A 23,718-nucleotide genomic window follows, 5' to 3' on the forward strand; every position below is an offset into this window, starting at 1 on the left:
ATACATATTTATACATATTCATATATATATAAAACTGTGTTTGTCGTTTATTTAACGCTCGAGTGTGCCACCCATCTTACCACATCAACGAGCGGCTCTCCGCGGACCATCTGCCACCACCGTCGTAGCCGTGTCAGGCAGGTCTTAGGTAGGAATTTTTTGAATGATAAATGAATAGTCGCTATTCATTATTCCCCGTAGTTGATGATATTTTGTCGTACCATATTATCCTATATCTCTCTCGATCGCTCTGTATCAATACTACGCACGTAATTATCATATAACGTTTTAATTTTTCTTGTTCATTTATTTTAAGATGTTTAAATGCGAACAATGTTTTTTTTGAAATTCGTATACAAGTCAAATTTGATCGCTCACCGAAAAACACATCTCGAAATGTTTAAATCTCGACAATGTCCTTTGGAATTCACTTTGAAACGTAATCTAACTAGACACGAAAAAAATCACAACGCCTAGCGTATCCCGTGTATTAGGTGTGGTATTACGTTCAGTTATAAGGCCGGTCTCAATAAACATTTGAAAAATATTTATTATTATTATTATTATATTTAAAATGTTTTATCAGGTATAGTACAAATCGCGCCACACGTTTTTGTACCAGACTTACAGCCTGGTACATCATCCGTTCGTAAAGATTGCGTATCAACTGGACGAGATAAACAAAATGTCCGCTTATCACCCATTCGAGATAACGCGATGGACGAATTTTGGAGTAATGTGAATGAATGCTTGGAAGTTCTAGACACCGTTGAGAATCTCGGACTTTATGATTTTCAAGGTTAGCATTTTTTTTTTTATAAGCGTGCTATAAGCTAATTAGTTTTTTTTTTTTTTTTAAAAAAAAAGATTCATACACTACGCTCGATAATGGCAAACGTGTCTCCAGTGCAAATACAACGTCAGCTGTTAGGCTAAAAAAAATTACGTTTAAATCTCGTAAAGTCTTCAGGATTTACACAAATCTCTACATCATCAAATCATGCAATTACCTGATATTACGTGAAAAATACCGGGAAATTTAGACAATCATTATGCAATACGTACCTATAATCTTAAACTTCAAACACCTAACTTCATAATGTCCATGAATTTGACCCACCCACTTTCTATGATAAGACCCAAACCAATACCAAAAGTTAGCAAATAGTTAGCAAATAATAGCAAATTTACTATAGAAGTTAGCAAATCATTATTGAGGCAGTTATAAGCATTATTTATTTGGGTGGGCCAAGTTCAGGTAACCCACCCACTTTGTCCGATCGTCTCCAAACAAACGCCGGTAGTTAGCAAACAGTTAGCAAATAATAGCAAATCAATTTTTGAAGTTAGCAAATCAAAATTCTATTTTTGGCCGATTTTAGAAAAAAAAATTCCAGCCCACCCACTTTGTCCGATCGTCTCCAAAGAAACGCCGGTAGTTAGCAAACAGTTAGCAAATAATAGCAAATCAATTTTTGAAGTTAGCAAATCAAAATTCTATTTTTGGCCGATTTTAGAAAAAAAAATTCCAGCCCACTCACTTTGTCCGATCGTCTCCAAACAAACGCCGGTAGTTAGCAAACAGTTAGCAAATAATAGCAAATCAATTTTTGAAGTTAGCAAATCAAAATTCTATTTTTGGCCGATTTTAGAAAAAAAAATTCCAGCCCACCCACTTTGTCCGATCGTCTCCAAACAAACGCCGGTAGTTAGCAAACAGTTAGCAAATAATAGCAAATCAATTTTTGAAGTTAGCAAATCAAAATTCTATTTTTGGCCGATTTTAGAAAAAAAAATTCCAGCCCACCCACTTTGTCCGATCGTCTCCAAAGAAACGCCGGTAGTTAGCAAACAGTTAGCAAATAATAGCAAATCAATTTTTGAAGTTAGCAAATCAAAATTCTATTTTTGGCCGATTTTAGAAAAAAAAATTCCAGCCCACCCACTTTGTCCGATCGTCTCCAAACAAACGCCGGTAGTTAGCAAACAGTTAGCAAATAATAGCAAATCAATTTTTGAAGTTAGCAAATCAAAATTCTATTTTTGGCCGATTTTAGAAAAAAAAATTCCAGCCCACCCACTTTGTCCGATCGTCTCCAAACAAACGCCGTTAGTTAGCAAATAGTTAGCGAAATAATAGCAAATTATTAATTATTATTTTTGCATTACTCTTTTATATTATTTTTAGATTATGAATTACGATAATATCCATAATAAAACTCATATACTCATATACGATATTAGTTATTACATATTAGGTGTAATTTTTAGTGTTTTATAAAATAGATACGTGTATGAGTATGATTTTTCGTATCCTTGGTGATGTGACAACTTCTAAAATATTCTCAATCTGCTTGAGTAGCGTACTTAAGCCTTTTTTATGGGTGGGGGGTTACAAAAATATTTTCATATCTACATTATATGGGATTTGACCATGTTATAAATAGTATAGTTAATACCTACATCACTTTCACGAACTTCATGCCTGTGTATTATTTGGCTGTAATAATATTATATACTAATTAGTGACATAAAGCAAATAAACTTGTTGTGTTATTTTACCACCTCAATCCAAACTAACACTACGACCGGATCATGATCAACCAGTGTTCAATCATCGTGTATGCATCACACTCTGTAGTCTGTGTTTTTTTCACACGATTAATGTCTTCTGGTATCATCACATATCGTGGTTACTGCTAATAAGATGAAAACGACAAATGTAAATATATTAACGGACTAAGATATTAATATTAAACAGGATTATGGAACACAAATAATATTTGTTGGGGACTTCAGCACTTCACCACTAGTTTGGATTGAGGTGGTAAAATAACACAACACGTTTACTCATACTCATACTCATACACGTATCTATTTTATAAGACACTAACAATTACACCTAATAAGTAATAACTAATATCGTAAATGAGTATATGAGTTTTATTATGGATACTATCGTAATTCATAATCTAAAAATAATATAAAAGAGTAATGCAAAAATAATAATTAATAATTTGCTATTATTTCGCTAACTATTATAAAATCGGCCAAAAATAAAATTTTGATTTGCTAACTTCAAAAATTGATTTGCTATTATTTGCAAACTGTTTGCTAACTAACGGCGTTTGTTTGGAGACGATCGGACAAAGTGGGTGGGCTGGAATTTTTTTTTCTAAAATCTGCCAAAAATAGAATTTTGATTTGCTAACTTCAAAAATTGATTTGCTATTATTTGCTAATTGTTTGCTAACTACCGGCGTTTGTTTGGAGACAATCGGACAAAGTGGGTGGGCTGGAATTTTTTTTTCTAAAATCGGCCAAAAATAGAATTTTGATTTGCTAACTTCAAAAATTGATTTGCTATTATTTGCTAACTGTTTCCTAACTACCGGCGTTTGTTTGGAGACGATCGGACAAAGTGGGTGGTCTGGAATTTTTTTTTCTAAAATCGGCCAAAATAGAATTTTGATTTGCTAACTTCAAAAATTGATTTGCTATTATTTGCTAACTGTTTGCTAACTACCGGCGTTTGTTTGGAGACGATCGGACAAAGTGGGTGGGCTGGAATTTTTTTTTCTAAAATCGGCCAAAAATAGAATTTTGATTTGCTAACTTCAAAAATTGATTTGCTATTATTTGCTAACTGTTTGCTAACTACCGGCGTTTGTTTGGAGACGATCGGACAAAGTGAGTGGGCTGGAATTTTTTTTTCTAAAATCGGCCAAAAATAGAATTTTGATTTGCTAACTTCAAAAATTGATTTGCTATTATTTGCTAACTGTTTGCTAACTACCGGCGTTTGTTTGGAGACGATCGGACAAAGTGGGTGGGCTGGAATTTTTTTTTCTAAAATCGGCCAAAAATAGAATTTTGATTTGCTAACTTCAAAAATTGATTTGCTATTATTTGCTAACTGTTTGCTAACTACCGGCGTTTCTTTGGAGACGATCGGACAAAGTGGGTGGGCTGGAATTTTTTTTTCTAAAATCGGCCAAAAATAGAATTTTGATTTGCTAACTTCAAAAATTGATTTGCTATTATTTGCTAACTGTTTGCTAACTACCGGCGTTTGTTTGGAGACGATCGGACAAAGTGGGTGGGTTACCTGAACTTGGCCCACCCAAATAAATAATGCTTATAACTGCCTCAATAATGATTTGCTAACTTCTATAGTAAATTTGCTATTATTTGCTAACTATTTGCTAACTTTTGGTATTGGTTTGGGTCTTATCATAGAAAGTGGGTGGGTCAAATTCATGGACATAACTTCATACCAGTATTTTTTCATAATTTATCAAATTATGATGCACATTTTATTGTCACTCGTCTCGGGTATGATCCAACACAACCAAAATCATGGCTTGTTTATCAGGATTGTGAGTATAATTTTATATTTAATTTAATATTTAATTTATTATATTACTTAAATTACAGGTAACAACTTGTACGTGTTGGACACCGTAAAGTCACAAGTGTACTTTAATAGTTCAAAGTTTCTATTGAAATCGTTGGGCTCAGAGAAAATAGAATTTGTACTCTCGTTCATGTATTCCAGTGTTCTGGGTTCGCTCAAAAACTCGTGTATACACACACAGCTTTCCAGTGGAGTGAGCGTTGCGAGGCTGGTTATCGTGTTTTTCATTTTCTACAAAAACGGTAACGTCGTTTTATACGCGGCCGTTTGTTCGTCATCGGCTTGGTTTATGTTCGGTCTTAACACTCGCGTCGGTATGCGGTACTCTACGACACATTGTTTAAAATGTTCGCGCGCGGCTACTACACGTTCACTTATCGTTTCGGCGGCACGTTGTAATACACGTAGTTTCCGTTCAAAATTTTTTTTTTTTTTTAATCTGGTCGATGTCCAAGGGCTTCAGGTCGGTAACGTTAAAGTTCAACAACACTGATATGAAGTGTTGCAATGTGTTCGGTATCCCTACGCTGTTGATGCTTTCCGATGACGTCACGCGCGAAATCGTACAGACAATGGTACGTGGACTCGGTCAATATGAGCGAAACGCAGCCGGGTATCGTTCGACTCATACTCATGTGTTTCGTCTTGATAAACGCGGGATATAGCGGGAAATTGTACAGATAATCACAGGAAAGCCTGTCGTCACCGCCGTTCAACAGGTACGCCAGATGTTTTTCAAACATCACACTCGAGCATAAACCCCCTTCGATTATTTTCATTTCATTGGTCTTCCACATCTGCACTGTCACCGTTTGGATTTCGGTTTGATTATTAAAGTCGATACTCTCCAACGTGCACAGCATACGTTCGCTTTGGAAAGCGCACCGATAAAATTCACCTTATCGTTGTACGTAGTGTTGTAACAACGTACGAGGCAGCGGTTACGCGACAGATTAAAAGTCTTGGTCGAGAACGTCGAAACGATGTCGTACGCGGGGTAAATGTTTTCAAACTATACTAATTTTCATATATTAATTTATATTGTAATTTTAGATTCACTGGTATACTATATTCAAACCGATGATTTTTACAAAGACCTGGAGAATAATTTCAATTTACTCGATCGAATGGATACATCAGACTTACCACAAGATCATCCATGTTACACGTTGCACTATAATATAATAGTTAATACATACATACATACACATACACACACACACACACACACACACACATACATACACACGTACATACATTTGCACACATATTTACTTAAACAACATTCATGTATACATATAGACTCGATTGATTATTTCAAATGATAATTTGTATAAAATACTTTCAATATATACCTATTTTATTTGATACCTGAATTCTTAAACATATATTAATTATTATATATTTACAGTAGTGTTATAAATTATGTAGAGGGTGGTCACACTGACCCCCCCACCAATAAATCCAAGTAGGTACTCTCACAACAATTGTAGGAGTAGCCAACGGGCAGAGCAAGACGCAGTACGTCCGTGTAATTAAAAACTGTTGTAAATTTAGTAATTTGTTGATTGTTAATCTTTTGTTACTCAAAGAGTCAATGTTAAAATAAAGTGTTAATCAAACGTTTAAGACGTGCTGAGTTCGATGATTTCAATCTGACAGTGGACTTTAACATTTTCAGAAGTGGGATTCGAGCGTGCGTGCATCGTGGTTTCGTAAAGTAGTAAGTACGGGAAAGTGAGGTTATGCGCCATTAACCATTCGACGTTTCGGTAAAGTGTCGCACGTTATAAAGTGTTAGTCGACTACCGTGGTACCGTCGGTAATTGGTAACCGGAATCACTTATCACGTACTCAACACTGTCACTGTTGTTGATATCCTATCACAGTATCACTATACGTTGTCATTTGTTGTTGACAAACACAAATACGCGAGTTCGTGGGTGTAATAACTAATAACGACGAAGTCATGAATAATGAAGCAAACGGTTCGTCGGGTGATTCGTCTACTGGCTCGATCGGCAATGACCCGACGCTGCAGTCATTATTAGCCTTGCTAGTCAACAATGTCATCCAAGCACCGAGTATCAACAACTCGTATCAAATTATGCCAGATTTATCTCACACTGTTGGCGATTTTGACGGCGAGTGTGAGATCGGTGGAGAAGCTACCGCATGGCTGAATAATCTGAATACCACCGCGGAACTTCACAAATGGCCCAATTCGCTGAAGTTGCAAATGGCCCGACGGCACATGATCGGAGCAGCTCGCGACTGGTTCCTGAGCAATATCGATGTAATCGCTACGTGGGCAGAATTTGAATCGCTATTCAACAAGACATTTCGAGCGGACACAAGTTTTTCGCAACGATATGCACAAATGCAAGCCAGAATCATAGGCGCAACTAGAGCTTATATTTTGGGGGGGCTAAAAGTACCAAGACAACACAGACCCGCGGGGGCTACGCCCCCCACACCCCCGTATTCACCATAATTTACGTTAATAATACATATAGGTGTACAAATTCGACTCTAGTTTTATTTTTATTTTAATACAAATTTTCTGTCTTTAATACAATACATATCTAAAACGTCTTCATTATTCAATGAGTTAACAATATCTCTCTCAATATTCAGAACTGCCAAATTAGAGAAACGGTCTTGAAGCATACTGGTTCGTAACCAATTTTTGATACGCCTCATGGAAGAAAACGATCGTTCGCAAGTGGCTGAGCTTATTGGAATACTTATTGCTACTTGCAGTAACTTATAAAGATTGGGATAAACATGTTTTTCGATCACTTTGCTAATGTCATTAATATCAAAATCCGGTTTTATGGTAATCATGCAATTTCTTGCTACATTCATTTCTGATTTTAAAGCATGAATATCTATCATTAAAACATCCTAAAACAATTAAAATCACAATAAAATTATTTAGAAAAAAATATTATCAAAAAATGTAATATTAACCTTGTAATGATTTATAAAATATGAACTTTCAACAAAATCCATTTTAATAAAACTTTCAACAGAGCTTGCCATAAGTAAACTCTCTTTGGAGAATCTATACTTGAGATGTCTTACAATAGAATCAATAATAGGCATGTAGGCTACTCTTTGCCAGTATATTTCAACCGTAGTGTTTGAATCTACTACTTCATTTTCTGCTCCAGTAGTTACAAACACCACATAATCATGAAGATTTTGAGTTTCTCTTCTTTGACGTTTGGATCCTTTTATTACAAATTTAAACAGAAATATAAATTGAATTACTTTTAAAATAAACATTATTTAATATACAAATATAATTACCCATAGTTGGAATTTGTAAGTTAATATTATTTTCATCAGCAAAATTAACTATTTTTTTCCAAACATTATGGAATTCCTCATCTGTTCTTGATGTTTCAAATGTTTTTATAACGGACTCAATAATATTTTTAGATTTACCAAGTGTTGCTGTTTTACTTTGTAAACTATTACTTAATATGTTCATTATACTCAATACATCTTTAAGAATAATAAGAAAAATAATGAATTCACATTTCTGTATAGAACTTAATATGCCTAAAAAATTTTAATTATTTTATAATTATTAAATTGAACAGTTATTATGTTATTAATTTATTACCAATAGCTTGAGCAATATCTTTATCAGATTGTTCATCAATTTCATTTTCAAGGTATTTAACAATTGCATTAAAATTATTTAACATAGCCTCGCAATTTTTGTACCTGCAAACCCATCTAGTACGCATACTCTTAACATATTGCCTTTTTTTAAACCTAATTTAGATTGAATGTCACATAACTTTGAATTATTTAAAGGTCTTGAAAAATGGACATATACAGCTTCAAGTACGTTAAATATTGTACGAGCTCCCTAAGAAACAATGACAATCTATCATCTATGTAGTTTAAAATTAATAATATTTATAAATTTAAGTATCATAGGCTTACCTTAATATTTTTACACGTATCAACAACAATTAAGTTTAGTTGGTGTGCCATGCAGTGGGTGTAAATAGCACATGGATAAAAGTCTTTAATTTTTGATTGGACTCCATTAAGATGCCCTGACATGACACTTGCACCATCATATGACTGTGCAATAATCTTAACAGCATTCATATCAACTTTATGCTTTTCAAAAAAATAAAATATGGCTGAAACTATGTGACTAGCGTCTTGCCCAGTTGATACATTTACAAATCCCAAAAAGCGTTCAAAAACTTGAAATTTAACTGAATATCTCACACAAATTGAAAGCTGCTCTTCTTTAAAACATCTATGTTTAAAAAAAATATGAACATTGATAAATTATATAAAGTTTTCAAGAAGTACCTGTTACATAGAGTTGTTAGTAGGTAATTATTAGCATACCTTGCTTCATCACACATTATTGCAAAAAAAACCCGTTTCCGATATCTGTTTAAATATTTCTTTGTTTACTAAGTTTGCACAGATGTCAATTATATCTTCTTGAATTTGCCAACTAGTTAAGTTTATTTTTCTCTCATGTATTTCGTTGAAACTTGGAAGGTGTTTGGCAAATAGTTCACACATTTCTTTAAAATTTCCTAAAGAAGTAGGTTACATAAATAAATTGAGATATTATAAAATTTTTATTTTAACTAAGTAATATTTTCAAGTAATTTAATTTAAAAGTGAGAAGTATTCAAATGTATAACCTTTATTTGTTGATTTAAATGATTCTTCGTGACCTCTAAATGCAATTCCTTGTTTGCTCAGGTATAAAACTATATCTATTAACTGAGATACATATTTTCTATTTTTTTCTATTAAAACTTTATTGGCTGTACACATTTTTGATAAAACAGACCCTGACTTTTTACTGAATACATATTCAGACAATCTTACAGTACTTTGTACATGTATTTTAGTACCAGCATGAGACGCTAATTTTGAAGATATCTGTAAATTGTTTTAATTAAAAAAATAAAATGATTGTAATAGATGTCACGTATGACATATCTAATTACTGAGTAATAGGTATAAGATTATGAATTAGAAGAACTTGCTTTTTTCCAATTATTAAACCCAGTTTTGATAAATGTATCTTCAGTATAACCAAAATTGTTTGCAAACATGCGGCAAGCATAACAAAATACAGCATTTTTCTTGATACTATACTCTAACCACTCAAAATTAGCATAATAAGAAGATGAAAATGCGCGATTTTGTGAACCAAATTTTGATTTTGGATATTCCTAAGCAAAGCAAAAGCCATAATAAACGATATTAAAATTCAATATACTTATGAAAAATTCAAATATGATAATTAGTCATTAGTCATTACTCATTGCAGCACTGTTATAATTTTTAAATTAATAAATAATAGTTATAAGCAATTGTACCTAATGTTTGTACTAACTACTAAGTACCAAATGTAATTTAATATTTACCTTTTGTATTGGTCTATTCGGTCCAGATACTAAATCACCTAGATCATCATTAAATGTGTCTCCGGAATAAGCTACATTGTTGTGAATATCAGCACTAGAATTAATAGCAGTCTCCGAAATTAAAATAATGTCGTTAAAAGCACTTGATGTTGTAGGATTATCAATATTTTGATCATTTTCTGGTGTACTTGTCGCCGTTGTCGGAGTGTTAGATTTAGACTTATTGAATTTGAAAATGTTAAAAATGTCACGTTTTTCCATATTAAATAAATAGAATAAAAAGTAAAAAAGGTGGATAAGTGGATGTCGCTCTGCTGTACAGTAGGTTACAAGTGGGTCACTGTAATGGATGGTGTTAAATTTGAATTCAATGATATAATATCATTGTATAAGAAAAACGATTCTGAGCGAAAACGGTCAGTCAGCCTATGATTTTACCAAGTATATTTGATGATATTATTGTGAATAAAGTAATTTATATATAACCTATTTACTCGGAGCCTTGTTTTAAATTTTCAATCTTTAGCCATAAAAGTTAAACATTTTATACATTTTTAACCAGAAAATAATTAATAAATTATAAATTTGATAAATGTTGTCAAAATTTGAACTTTAAATGCTTATAAAAAAAAATTGTGCATATGTATTTTTAATATTTTTCAACTGCTATTAGAACGATATATCAGGAGCCTTATATTAAATTTTCACGCTTTTTTACCCAACAAATAAAAATTTATTGATATTTATAGAAAAAAAAACTAAAAAAATTGAAAACTGACAATGTCCGTAGACAGCTCAAAAAGAGTCAAAATATTTTCAACATTTTATGGTGTATAGAAAATGCTAATATAAACATTCAGTGAAATTTTCAAGTATCTACAGTCATTCGTTTTTTAATTACAATAAAATAAGAAAATTGTTACATGAGAAATCGAGTAAATATCAAATGTTGTAAAAATATAAATTTCAGACGCTCATAAAAATTTAAATTAAGTTTCTTCTAGACATTTTTTTTTTGATAAAGGTAGACAAACTTATGAGTAATCTTATATTACATTTTCAAATCTTAGATTTAAAAAGAAAAATTTTTATGAATTCTCATCAAAATAATTTGCTATTTTTCGTGATTTTCCGTATTTTGTCAAAATTTGAACTTTAAACGTGTATAAAAAAAAAACTGTGACTAAGGATTTTTAATTTTTTTCATCTGCCTTTGAAACAATAACCTAGGAGCCTTCTATTAAATTTTCAAGCTTTTTTACCCAACAAATAAAATTTTATTGATATTTATAGAAAAAAAAATGTAAAAAAACTGAAAACTGACAATGTCCGTAAACAGTTCAAAAAAAGTCAAATTATTTTCAAAATTGTATTGTGTATAGAAAATGCAAATATAAACAACCAGTGAAAATTTCATGCATCTACGGTCATTTGTTTTAGAGTTACACCAATAACCAAAATCGATTTTGTTAAAAATCGATTTTGCGTAAAAATTCCCGTTTTTCCTTAATTTTTCTTTTGTTTTTCACATCGCTTTTGAAAACTACTGGGAAATTAAAATTTTGACCTCCCCAATGCACCAACGATATTCACTTTCCCATCGAACAAGATACTGAAGTCGAAAATCGAAGCATTATTTCGACTACTTATCGTGTACACAGACACAAAAAAAAAAAAATAAAAAAAAAATAAAAAAAAAAACACACATCATTGTAAAATCAATACATTCATCGTTTCACTCAGAATCTAAAAAAATATTTATTTATAATAAGCGTTAAAATAATAAGAATTCACACTTTTGAAAGATTCACGTCCCACGAGGTTGTTAATGAATAAAATATAATACGATTGATTTCTGATAAAATAAAATATATAATACGGGCAACAGGCTACGGGCGTCGGTCACCGTGTTCACGTGTTGTAAAACTGTACATTGTACAAGTGTACAACAATATAATGGTTCATGAGATACTCAAATGTTAGCAGCTGATAGAGCTGTTGACGAAAATACAAAGTCATGTGGAAAAACCCTGTTATACACTTTTTATAGTTACACTGAATAACAAATAATTTTCAAACTTAATAATTATTTTGTTTAAATATTGAGATTATAGATATAGATGATAAAATTTAATACATTTTATCACAAAAATTACAAAATCCTGAGATTCAAAATTTTTTTTATCAGAGGGGCTATGAAAATATTTAGGGGGGCTTAGCCCCCCCAAGCCCCCACCTAGTTGCGCCTATGGCCAGAATACAGATAAAGGGCGAATCGACCACCACCTATTTCCACAACAAAGTGAGGCGATGCAAACTAGTTAATCTCACATTCGCAGACACCAAAGAACAAATATTATTAGGATTGTGGTCGGACGAATTATCGCGGACCCTCTTAGCCGCCAGGCATATGGACACGGATGAACTTCTTGCGGATATCATGGCATACGAGCGCGTACAAAAGGGACGTGCGGAAAATAGCTGCGTTGAGAAAACTTCGTGGCGGCCAAAAACTGTCAGAGAAGTCGACAAACGCGTTAGTGCGAAGCCGCCCAACGTCACTACAGCTGGTACTGTCGCGTCTGGAGACAAGGAAAAAAGCGTAGTGCCTATTGAAAATAAATTGCGCTGTTGGAATTGTCAAAAGACAGGGCACAGCCGACGTGATTGTCCTTCGTCTCGACGCAATGGTGATAAGTGCACCTCATGTCACTGGTTCGGTGGTAAACACCACAAATCCTGCACGGTAAAAGATAAAGAAGAGGGAAAGCCAAACGCGGACAAAAGCACAATGTGTACGTCAATAGGACCTGATCAACGCAGTGGTGGCACCTTGCATGAAAAACAAGTATGTTTAAATGGTATGCACGCCATGACCGGTCTTATTGATTCTGGTTCATCGGTATGCATTTTACGAGAAAGTGCTGGACGGCGATGCGGTTTGATTTGGGAGCCTGACAACACGACAATTGTGGGATTTGGCGCGAAAGCTCAAACCACTACGATCGGGAAAACTGTAGTCAACCTGAGCATCGACGAAGCAACTCTCGCGGCAGCCGTCATATATATAGTACCTGACACCAGCCACCAACTTGGTCTATTGATCGGTCGACCGTGGTGCGAAGCGCCAGAGATTTCTTACATTAAACATGGAGACTCACTTACCTATTATAATACCATTTCATTTCCATTCACTCAGGCGGCTTCAAACGAAAGCTGCTCAGCTGAGGGTGCGTTGGTTGTACGCGACACCAAACGCATAGAAGCTAATTGCGTGGATGTAGTGACAGCAATGGTGAATGAGGTCCAGATACAGGTACCTGTGAAAAACGACTCCGAACACGCTGTGGAAGTGCAAGCTAATGACATACTCACCAGACGGGCAGTAGTAGCACAATTTCCGCAGGTGAAAGCGGAGCCGCTTAACCGTCCACTTACGTACGACGACATCCGGAAACCGGAGTGTTTGAACACAGAGCAACAAACCGAGTTACTGAACCTTGTGAACGAGTACAGGAGCTGCTTTGCATTAAATATGAGCGAATTAGGGTGCACTGATCTAGGCACCATGGATATCACCATCAAACCAGGGAGCGAACCGTTTGCCGCCAAGCCATATACCGTGTATCTAGGAACGAGAGGGAAGAAATTCAACGGCACGTCCAGGTATGGAAAGATCACGGTATTGTTGAAGATTCAACTTCAGCCTATGCTGCGCCGGTACTTCTAGTGCGTAAGAAGTCAGGGGAGTCGAGGTTAGTCGTGGACTATCGACGGTTAAACGATCAAACTGTGAAACAGGTCTACCCCCTACCAAACATTGATGACTTATTGGAACAAATGGCGGGTTACCGAATGTTTACCGTATTAGACTTGGCCCACGCCTACTTGCAAATTCCATTGACTGACGCTGCAAAACCATTGACTAGCTTTATCACACCAGATGGAACAGGTCAATTTACTCGCATGGTATTTGGGTTGAAAAATGCCCCGTTTGAATTTACCAAGGTGATGGACCGAGCTATAGAACGATTGAAGAATCGAATAGTCATAAATTACTTCGATGACTACTTCATACCTGCCAGGGACTGGGAGGAAATGAAGGAACGCCTACGTCAAGTTCTAGAAGCACTCGTTGCCGCGAAGCTTACATTACGGCCAACCAAATGTATATTTGCTGCGAAAAGTATAGAATGTCTGGGCTTCGAATTATCAGCTGATGGAGTACGTCCCGGAGTAGTGAAACTGAGGGCAATTGAAGAGTTTCCAAAACCCAAAAACGAACATGAAGTTCGTCGCTTCATGGGTGTAGCTAGTTTCTTTCGACGCTTCGTACCGAAATTTGCAGAAAAGGCACGACCAATTACTGAACTGACAAGGAAAGAAACAAAGTTCAAATGGGGACCAGAACAACAGAGTGCATTTGAACAGATTAAGTTAGATTTACTTAGTGAACCAGTACTGCAATTGTTTGATGCTACCAGGCCGACTGAGCTACATACAGATGCATCTTGTAACGGTCTAGCAGGCATGCTGTTGCAGAGAGACGAGACTGGAGAACTACGTCTAGTGCACTGCTACAGTAAAAAAAACCAGTGAGACGGAACGTCGCTACCACTCAAGTAAGCTGGAGCTCATGGTGATCGTGTGGGCCCTTGACAGGATGCGCTCTTGGCTAATTGGGATACACGTCGTTATCATTACTGATTGTCAAGCCCTTGTCTACATGAATAGTCTTAGGTCGACCAACTCACAGATAACTCGTTGGTTTGACCTAATCCAAGAATTCGACGTGGAGGTGAGACATCGTGCCGGGACAGCTATGTCACATGTGGACGCTCTCAGTCGAGCCCCTACTGAAGACAGCTCAGACACATTGGACGACCTGATCACTGAACGATTGGAAGTATGTGTAGCCGTAACTGAAGAAGAGTATGTCAAAGGGATGCAGTACAGTGATCCAGATCTACGAGAGATCATTGAATCACTAAAACAGGCGACAGCTAGTAAGATAACAACCCAAAATTATAAATTAATTAATGGTTTATTGTATAGATTGGTGCAGTCAGCAACAGGACCCCGAAAGCTCTGGATGGTTCCTAAGAGAATGAGGAAAAGTCTAGTTGTCAAATTCCACGACCTCAGCGGGCACTTTGCCGTCGAACGCACTGTCTCCAGGATGATGGAGCGCTATTATTTTCCACGTATGAGAAGATACGTAAAAGCTCATATCAATATGTGTCCAGAGTGTGCAGTATATAAGAAGTTGCGAGGGAGACAAGCAGGCATGCTACACCCTATAACTCCTGGTAATCGCCCTTTTGAAACAGTCAACATAGATCACCTGGGACCATTTCCAGTAAGTTCCAAGGGAAATGCTTATATTTTAGTGCTAGTAGACAACTTAACAAAGTTTGTTAAGTTGTATCCATCAAAAACAATACAATCAAGAGTAGTAGTAGGACAGCTGAAAACATTTGCGCTGACCTATGGACTACCTAAGCGGATCATCACAGACCGAGGAACAGCTTTCCAGTCAGAATGTTTCAACCAGTATTGTGAAACCAATGGTATAGAACACCATGCAGTATCAGTACGCCACCCCCGTGCAAATGGTCAAGTAGAGCGGGTTAATTCTACTCTATTAGGAGCAATTACCACCCAAATGGGCGATGAAGCCACCTGGGCTAAAAACCTTAGTGAGTTAGAATTGAACTTGAACACCGCACCGAACCAAACCACTGGAGTAAGTCCATTCTTTGCTGTATATGGTTATGATGCACTTAAAACAGATGGGTTACTCGATACACTGACAAACACAACTCCTGTATACCAGCAACCAGCAACTACACAGCAGAAGTTGCGCGAGGACATTGCAGAAAAACAGGCAACATGGAAATTGAGACATGACCAGCACCGTAAACATATGTCACTGGAACTGGGAGAAATAGTGTACCTTAGAAGACCACCAGTGTCGACTGGGAGCTCAACAAAACTACAACCAAAGTTCAGAGGACCGATGGTAGTGACAGCAGTGAACGCTGGAGATACATACAAACTGGCAGACCTACACCACACAGGAGGGCATTTGTATGCTACAACTGCTCATGTTAGTGCCTTGAAGCGTTTTTCTGAAAAAGATGAACAATCAGAGGAGAGTGACGCTGAACAGGATGGGACTCTGAGTACTGACCAAGAAATTGAACAGGACACAGAGGTGCAACATCTAGGAACCCAGACTTCAACTCCTGATGAAGAAACACCAACGCGACCAAAGCGAGTCCGCAAGAGACCAGCTCATCTAAGGGATTATTTAGTTAATTAAACCTACTTAACAAATAAGTCCTGTACTTTTTTTTTTATATCTAATGTTAATATTTTAAATTGTGTTAAATAATTAGTGATAGCTAACGAAAGTTGGGCCGGGGCGTCCAACAAAGTCGGATGGCCGAATGTTATAAATTATGTAGATGGTGGTCACACTGACCCCCCCCCCCCCCCCCAATAAATCCAAGTAGGTACTCTCACAACAATTGTAGGAGTAGCCAACGGGCAGAGCAAGACGCAGTACGTCCGTGTAATTAAAAACTGTTGTAAATTTAGTAATTTGTTGATTGTTAATCTTTTGTTACTCAAAGAGTCAATGTTAAAATAAAGTGTTAATCAAACGTTTAAGACGTGCTGAGTTTGATGATTTCAATCTGACAGTGGACTTTAACAGTAGATACATGAAATATATCACAACGCCGCTGTGCATACCAATACTACAATTAAATGCAATATAATACCTACAAAATCATATTTAAATTCCATGGTATTCGATAACAAGAAAGATAATATTGTATAGTTATTTTCATCACATATTAGCAAAAACAAAATAAAATGTACCTACGTCAAGCTGTGATAATCTTTCACTTATGATATCATATCGTAAACCATATATATTTCAATTATTTTTAACACATCTTACACAGATGGTCCAGCATTTATTTTATACAAAATAATAGGAATTTATTATTTATACAGTTATATCTATACTACATGGATGCTTATCACTGATACTTTTCATGTATTAGGTATTCTATATGCATACTTTGTAAAATAATCATGAAATCGCTTGAATATTAGGTACCATCACAAGCTTGGAAATATATATATATATATTTTTTTTTCTAGTGAAAATTGATAAAAATACCTTAATTTTTCCCAAATTATTATATTAGGTATATTAATGTCGATAAAATCTTATACAAATATAATTTCTATGTCAAGGACATGTCTAAAATATCGAAAATCTTAATAATTACATATAACTATAGTCTGCAAATCATTCCATCAATCATATCGCATTAGATATATTTCAAGTTTTATGACTCATACATTATATTATGTAAAAACATGTAAACATTTCATTAATTCAATAAAAATGTGTTCAATTATCATAATCTCACTGTAAAAATAGGTATATATAACTAATACATACCTTTAAAAACCGGTATTTTCATAGATACTTTTGCTAAAAGTTATTATTTTTATTTAAACATTATAAAAACTGTATTCATAGAGCCTCACTCGTCAGCTATATAATATAATATACCTATACTCTCATTACAATCTTCACTGATTTTCATCACTATACCTGTCTCGAAATACACAAATCTATAACACGTCGGTCAAGACCACTATATTTTTATGATTTTCCATCAATGTAACATAGAAATCATATATTTGTCTCCAATTATCGCTAAATACATGAGGGTATTTATGCTGAAACCATACCCGTTCACCTATTTACTTCACAAATAATGTAAAACACACGTATATTACCATCACAAGTTAGGATATATCTTGCCATCTCTAGTAGATATTAAATAATTAGTCATAGTTTGGTTTTATATAGGTATAAAATAATAATATAATATTATATTTTTATATTCGATCGTAAATAAACATACTGATCATAAATATAAACATATTTATGCTCCAACACATATAGACACTATTCAGATCTTGATAAAACTATCAAAAAAAAAACTATCTGAATAAGACGATACGTAAATATTAAAAATCTCGCAAAAATGTATAATTTCAACAGTCTACAATGCTATAAATATAAATATAGCTATTATTGTATTCGACTTTACTCTAAATAATTGATAGGTACACATATTTCAGTACAGTTCTAACCGTCGTACAGGTAAGACGTTCGGTCTTTTCCCGTTGTGATTACGTCCGTTATCGATACGTTTTTATCTAGTTAATTATAGTTCGGTTTTTCATAATGCCTCTCACTTGCTTAATTTGCTCATCGGCTATTAACCGTAGTACTACCTATTTAACTTGTCTTGCCTGTAAGAAAACTACAGCTCATAGTAATTGCGTTACTACTACTGGATCCTCTCCTAAAAACGCATCTTCTTGGAAATGCAGTATTTGCTCTCCTTCTAATTTCGATTTACTCTCTAAAATCGAAAAATTGTTCGACCTATTAAATTCTACCAATGAAAAATTAGACCGGGTTGTAGCTGAAAATTCTCGTTTTCAAGAAAAATTATGCTTACTTGAATCAAGATTCGTCAAATTAGAATCAAATCCAACTTCTAATGCCGTTTCTTATTCTGACATGTTTAACGAACTACATGATCGCCAATCTCGAGAAAAAAATATAATTTTATTTAACGTACCCGAGTCGATTAATGATGTCGATGACACCTCATTAGTTAATGACATTTTTGCTAAAATTGATGCCCCTATCGCTACTTCACTAATAGTCCGCCTGGGTAAACGTGGACCAAAACCTCGACCGATAAAGATCACATGTGAAAAAAAATCCGACGTTGGGTTAATACTTAAGTCAAAAAATCGCCTCCGGAATCTACCTGACAAGAAATTTATCCACGTAACGGTTGATTGGACCACTTCACAACGCAGTTTCTACAATAAAGTACGTGAACAACTTTCAATACGTAAAAACAATGGTGAAAACAACATTTACATCGGCTATATCAAAGGAGTTCCAACTATTCTACAAAAAAACTAAATACTGCCTCAGGTTTTACACATACAGATAATACTTTTATAAATAATAATATTAATTCATCTAAATTTAAATGCAAACATATTGATGGCTTGTTTCAAAATGTTAGGGGGTTGCGTACAAAGTTAGATTTATTACGTATCAAGGAACCGTTATTTACTTTGGATTTTTATGTAATTGTTGAGACTAGTTTAAATAGTAACTTCTTATCATCTGAACTTGGTTTTTCCTCGTTTGAGATCTATAGATGTGATCGTGACTATACAAATTCTGGCGTTAACCTTGGTGGCGGAGTTTTAATTTGTGTAAAAAAAAAATTGTTTTCTAAACATTTAAATGCACTTTATACTCCAAATTTTGAACACTTATTTATTCACGTCCGTGTTAATAATAAAGACTTAATAATCGCTGGTGTTTATTTTCCACCCAATAGTAACAATGATAGTTACGTTTCATTTTTTAACGCTTTAAATTTAATTGTATCATCACATCCTGATTATGAAATTATTATTTGCGGTGATTTTAATCTACCTAAGTTAAACTGGGTTGTTCATAAGGACTATGTTAAGTGCTACGGTAATATCTATAATCAGGCAGCAACCGTTATCGATGAATTCGCTTATCTCAACTGTCGACAATTTAATAGATGGTATAATTTATCGGGCTCATTACTTGATTTAATATTTTCTAACATTCCAAATGTTTGTGTTCTTAATGACGCTGATAAAGCTATTTTACCTTTAGACACGTTATATCACCCTGCTCTGTACATTAGCTTTAATATTTCTACGTGTTGTAGTAATTCGGACCCAATTCCAAGTTATTTCGATTTTAACCGAACTGACTTTTGTGGCTTATCGTACGCTCTTAATTCTTGTAATTGGAACGACATTTTAAGCAGTCCGGACATTAATATAGCCACTTCATGTTTTTACTCAACACTTAACACTCTGATTGAATATTTCGTTCCTAAAATTACTCAAAAAAAAACTAATTTCCCCTCCTGGTATAGCAAGTACTTAATATGTTTAATTATCAAAAAAAAAATTGCACATAAAACTTTCAAACGTTATAATAGTCCTAATGATTTCAATACTTTTAAACTATTACGGCAACAAATCAAAATTGAATCTTATAACGCATATAATAGTTATCTTAATCACATCCAATCGGATTTATTATTAAACCCAAAACGTTTTTGGAATTTTGTCCGCTCTAAAAAACAAGATAGCTCTATCCCTCAAGCCATGTCTCTCAACGAAGTATCTGCCAATTCAAGCCAAGATATTGTTAATCTTTTTGGTAACTATTTTAGCTCTGTTTTTAGCCCCATTAATAGCCCACTTACACCATTATCTAGTTTTTCTAATTTTAATACTGTTAATCTTAATAATATTGAATTTACGCTAGGTGATATTTTTGAAGGTTTAAGTTTTCTTAAACCTAAGTGTTCATATGGTCCTGATGGGATACCTCCTATACTATTACGTAATTGCCGTTATTCATTAGCACTACCCATCTATACATTATTCAAATTATCTTTATCTACTAGCTCTTTTCCTACATTATGGAAATCTAGCTACATTCAACCTATTTTTAAATCTGGTGCCAGATCAAATGTCGAAAACTATAGACCTATTTCCATTTTATCTGCAATCCCTAAGTTTTTTGATAAAATACTTGCTTCAAAAATTAACCACTATTTTAAAAATGTTTTTATTAATGAGCAACACGGGTTTAGACCTGGTAGATCTACGGTAACACACCTTTTATCCTTTCATTCTTTTCTGTTAGAGGCAATTGAATCAGGTTTACAAGTTGATGTTATATACACTGACCTCAAAAAAGCATTTGATAGCGTTAATCATACTTCCCTCGTAAATAGGTTAAACTGTATGGTGTATCGGATCCATTATTAACATGGTTCAAATCATATCTCTCCTCCCGTACCCAAATTGTAAAAATTCATAACCATTCTTCTTTTCCCATTTCCGTTACCTCAGATGTCCCGCAAGGTGGCCACCTTTCTCCGTGGCTATTTAACATTTTTATTAATGATGTGTCCCAATGCTTTTCTAACTGTAAATTCTTGCTCTTTGCTGATGACTTGAAGATTTTTAATGTTATAAATAACACATCTAACTGCTTAGATTTACAAAGTTGCTTAGTTAAACTTTATAAATGGTGCACTGATAATGGTTTATTAATAAACATTAACAAATGTAATTATATATCGTTTTTTCGTACTCGTTCATATATTAACTTCCAATATTCCATTAATTCCAATCAACTTGTCCCAGTTACCACAATAAAAGATCTAGGTGTTATTTTCTCTTCCGACCTTTCATTTAATGACCACATTAATTACATTTGTAACAAGTCCAATAAAATACTTGGGTTTTTAAACCGTAACACCATTGGTTTCTCTAATATTAACGCGTTGAATACTCTATATATGTCACTAGTCCGTTCAATACTTGAATACGCTGCTATTATTTGGTCACCCCATCAACAATTACATATTAATCGTATAAATAAAGTACAAAATAAATTTATAAAAATAAGCACATTTCGTTGTGGGATTAACCCGTATACTTTTAAATCTCTAACTGATAGACGTGTTGAATTTGATGTTACCTTTATTTACAAATTATTGAACAATGATATTGATGCTCCTGATTTACTTGCTAAATTATCTTTAGCCGTTCCTTCTTTTTATTCTAGAAACCCCCAAACTTTTAAAACGAATTTTCACACCACTAACTATGGTTACGCAGCCCCTCTTGATCGTGCTTGTCGATCTATTAATAATATGTCAAATATTGATATTTTTAACGATTCTTTGCCATCATTAATTCTAAAACTATAAAATTGTACTTGTTAATATTTTCTTTAGCCTATTCTTTATTCGTGCACCAATGTACTTTATTCTTACCTTGTAACATTATGTAATTTCTATTATTATAATCTGTACTAAACTAATGCCCCTGAGGCATCGATAAATAAATAAATAAATAAATATTTGTATAATAATATCATATTTTCAATGAAAATATATACAAACTTCATATTCGTATCAAAAAATCATATTAGATGCATCCACGTGAGAAATATTATATTTCTGTAGTTCTCATAAACATCAGCATATTTATACCTCAAATATAAACTATTTTCATACTAAATTCATATACAAATATCGTAATTTTATTAAAAAAAACATATAATTATTATCATTATCATCATAAACCGTTATACATAATAATATGATGATTTCATACGTTAACTGTTTAACTCAAGATACATTAAAGATCATCCAATTCATAATTAACATCCATACGATTCGAATTCAGAAATCACAATCACTCGCATACGTGCACGACTATATTTTACCCATTTAAACCCTCCACAATCACCAAAAACACTCGCATACGTGCACGACTATATTTCCCCCTCCACCCCACCACTAGGTTAGGTTAGTTTCCTGTAGGTTATACGAAAAAAAAAAAACAAAAAAAATAAAGGTCATCACCCATTATGACTTATTACTTCATCGTTCACAGAGTGTAGATGAAGTAATCTTTATTTTTTTTTGTTTTTTTTATTGTCGTGCACGTATGTGATACATCTGCTCAACCCATGGGTTGTGCAGAGGTGTATAGTAGATGTATGCGGGTTGTGCAACGGGCTTCACGGGTTGTGCCATCAGGTATAGGGTTGTGCCAGCAGGTTGAGGTTCCAGAACTCTCTTTTTTATCCTACTGAGGACAACTATTGTTTTGTAACGAATTTTCTCAGCTTTCCGCCAATGTACAACACTGGTTTTCTCACCAACCAGAAGATAACAACAATCAAAGAAAACCGCAGCACCAGCAACCCATTTGTTGTTATTAAAATCGTGAAATTAGTGGGCCACTATAGTTTTTTAAGGAATACTCTCAGCATTTCGCCAATATACAACACTTGTTTTCTTACCTCCCGGAAGACACCAGCAATCGAAGAAAACCGCAGCGCCACGGCACCCGTTTGTCGTGATTAAAATCGTGAAATGAGTGGACAACTATTGTTATGTAAGGAATATACTCAGCTTTTCACCAATATACAACACTTGTTTTCTTACCTCCCAGAAGATACAAGCAATCAAAGGAAACCACAGTGCCACAGCATCCGTATGTCGTTACGAAAAATTGCAGTCCACGCGTTCGGCAGTTCGGTAAAGGGTCCTAATAAATCGTTGAAATTATTGGACCACTATAGTTTTGTAAGGATTTTTCTCAGCTTTCAGCTGATAAACAACACCTGTTTCCTCACCTCCCGGAAAACAACAGCAATCAAAGAAAACCGCAGTTTTACAGCATCCGTACGTCGTTATGGAAAATCGCAGTCCGCGCGTTCGGCAGTTCGGTAAAGGGTCGTAATAACTCGTTGGAATAATCGGACCACTTTAGTTTTGTAATGCATTTTCTCTGCTTTTCGCCAATATACATCACTAGTTTTCTCACCAATCGGAAGGTACCAGCAATCGAAGAAAACCGCAGCACCAGCATCCCGTTTGTCGTGATTAAAATCGTGAAAAGAGTGGACAAACTGTCGTTTTGTAAGGAATTTTCTCATCTCCCGGAAAACTCCAGCAATCGAAGAAAACTACAGCACCACAATACCCGTACGTTTTCATAAAAAATCGTGAAATTAGTGGACCACTAGGTTTTTAAGGAATATTCTCAGCGTTTCGCCAATATACAACACTTGTTTTCTCACCTCCAGGAAGATACCAGCAATCGAAGAAACCCGCAGCGCCACAGCACCCGTTTGTCGTGATTAAAATCGTGAAATGAGTA

At 34.5% G+C, this 23,718-nt stretch overlaps 1 protein-coding gene and 1 pseudogene across 1 annotated transcript; one reads left to right on the forward strand and one right to left on the reverse strand.

The window, feature by feature from the left end:
• Positions 1 to 7,238: 7,238 nt before the first annotated feature.
• LOC132932715 (zinc finger MYM-type protein 1-like) lies at positions 7,239 to 12,288 on the reverse strand (annotated as a pseudogene).
• A 5,839-nt stretch (positions 12,289 to 18,127) lies between these two features.
• On the forward strand, positions 18,128 to 21,752 carry LOC132932717 (uncharacterized). Its single transcript, XM_060999081.1, has 4 exons — positions 18,128 to 18,824; positions 18,899 to 20,185; positions 20,294 to 20,640; positions 20,769 to 21,752. Exons 1-4 carry the CDS (start codon positions 18,128 to 18,130, stop codon positions 21,750 to 21,752), a joined length of 3,315 nt encoding a protein of 1,104 aa, XP_060855064.1.
• The last annotated feature ends 1,966 nt before the right edge of the window (positions 21,753 to 23,718 follow it).

Source organism: Metopolophium dirhodum, chromosome 1 (assembly GCF_019925205.1).
Source record: "Metopolophium dirhodum isolate CAU chromosome 1, ASM1992520v1, whole genome shotgun sequence".
NCBI lineage: Eukaryota > Metazoa > Arthropoda > Insecta > Hemiptera > Aphididae > Metopolophium > Metopolophium dirhodum.

Excerpts from the sequence above, each read along its gene's own strand:
- LOC132932717 (XM_060999081.1), top strand. The coding sequence starts at position 18,128 with ATGCCTCTCACTTGCTTAATTTGCTCATCGGCTATTAACCGTAGTACT. Across the intron at positions 20,186-20,293 it reads AGATATTGTTAATCTTTTTG|GTGATATTTTTGAAGGTTTA; the intron begins GTAACTATTTTA and ends AATTTACGCTAG. Across the intron at positions 20,641-20,768 it reads TTAGACCTGGTAGATCTACG|GTTAAACTGTATGGTGTATC; the intron begins GTAACACACCTT and ends CCTCGTAAATAG.